Raw genomic sequence first — 1,223 nt, 5'->3', positions numbered from 1 at the left:
GCGACACCCTAGTAAACAATATCTCTGAAGCTTTTAATAGTGTGATCTTGGATGCAAGGGCTAAGCCCATCATAATATTGATGGAAGACATTCGTATGTATCTAATGAAGAGATGGGCAAGAAATAGAGAGAAGATAAGGTCATATGAAGGTTCCTTTTGCCCCAAAATTTATAAACGATTTCAAAAGGAATTAAACAACACAAAATATTGGATACCTAGGTATGATTTCATAATATGAAGTTTTATTTGTTTTAATTTCTTTACTTTACTTACTCACTTGAATCCAAATTTCATTTTCCAGCTGGTCAGGATTGAAATTATTTGAAGTGAGACACACTTCCAACATTAGTGACAAGTTTGTTGTTGACATAGATAAAGTGGACTGTAGTTGCAGGAAATGGAGTATAACATGAATCCCATGCTGTCATGCCCTCACTGCCATGACATTTTTAAACATCAATGGAGAAGACTACATCTCACATTGGTTTACAAAGTCAACCTATGAACAAACATACTTTCCAATGATATATCCAATCCACGGTGCTCATATGTGGGAAATGACTTCAATGCCTGATGTGTTGCCTCCACCTAAGAGAATTTTGCCTGGTAGACCGAAAAAGAAAAGAAGATTAGAACCTTGGGAGCTTAAGAAAGATGACACTCAACTAAGACAAGGTGGAACACGTAAGAGATGTGGCATATGTAGAGAGCTTGGACATAAAAGAAATAATTGTCCACAAGCTGCCCAAGCTGCCCAAGCTGCTCCAAGAACTCCAAATGCAACTCAATCCAGTCAAATTACTCAATGCGAGGTTGAACAACCCCAACAAAGTCACCTATCAACAACAGCACCTCAGACAACTTCAACACCAGCTGACCCAACTGCCACAGCACCTTCAAACTGATTTAGAAAGTCATTAGCTATTATTAATATGTATTTTGGTACTTTGTTTCAGCTAACACCTTTTTTTGGATACAAACTTCAATATGTATTGTGTGCTGATGTATTATTTGATGAAGCAAAGTATTGTCTGTTCAATGAATATGATGTCCAGTTTGAAGCACAGTTTCTGATGTTATATTCAATGTGCCGTTTGAAGCACAGTTTCTGATGAATCTTATATTATTTATTAGTTATTTTCATTTCAAGATAAATGACAACTGCAATATTGTTTGTACTGCATCAAATTTGAATTCAGCTGCATGTCGGATCAAAACTTTC

General features: G+C 36.2%; 1 protein-coding gene across 1 annotated transcript; it reads left to right on the top strand.

The window, feature by feature from the left end:
• The first annotated feature begins 336 nt into the window (after positions 1-336).
• LOC148204024 (uncharacterized) lies at positions 337-906 on the top strand. Its single transcript, XM_088106772.1, has one exon. The coding sequence runs from the start codon at positions 442-444 to the stop codon at positions 904-906; it is 465 nt and encodes a 154-aa protein (XP_087962898.1). The 5' UTR covers positions 337-441.
• Positions 907-1,223: the final 317 nt, after the last annotated feature.

Source organism: Vigna umbellata, chromosome 2 (genome assembly GCF_029865625.1).
Source record: "Vigna umbellata cultivar VRB3 chromosome 2, Vumbellata_1.0, whole genome shotgun sequence".
NCBI classification, from domain to species: Eukaryota; Viridiplantae; Streptophyta; class Magnoliopsida; order Fabales; family Fabaceae; genus Vigna; species Vigna umbellata.
The sequence above is the reverse complement of the archived record's forward strand: the minus strand, read 5'-3'. Positions and strand labels throughout refer to the sequence as shown.

Coding starts and splice junctions, on each gene's coding strand:
- LOC148204024 (XM_088106772.1), top strand. CDS start 442: ATGACATTTTTAAACATCAATGGAGAAGACTACATCTCACATTGGTTT.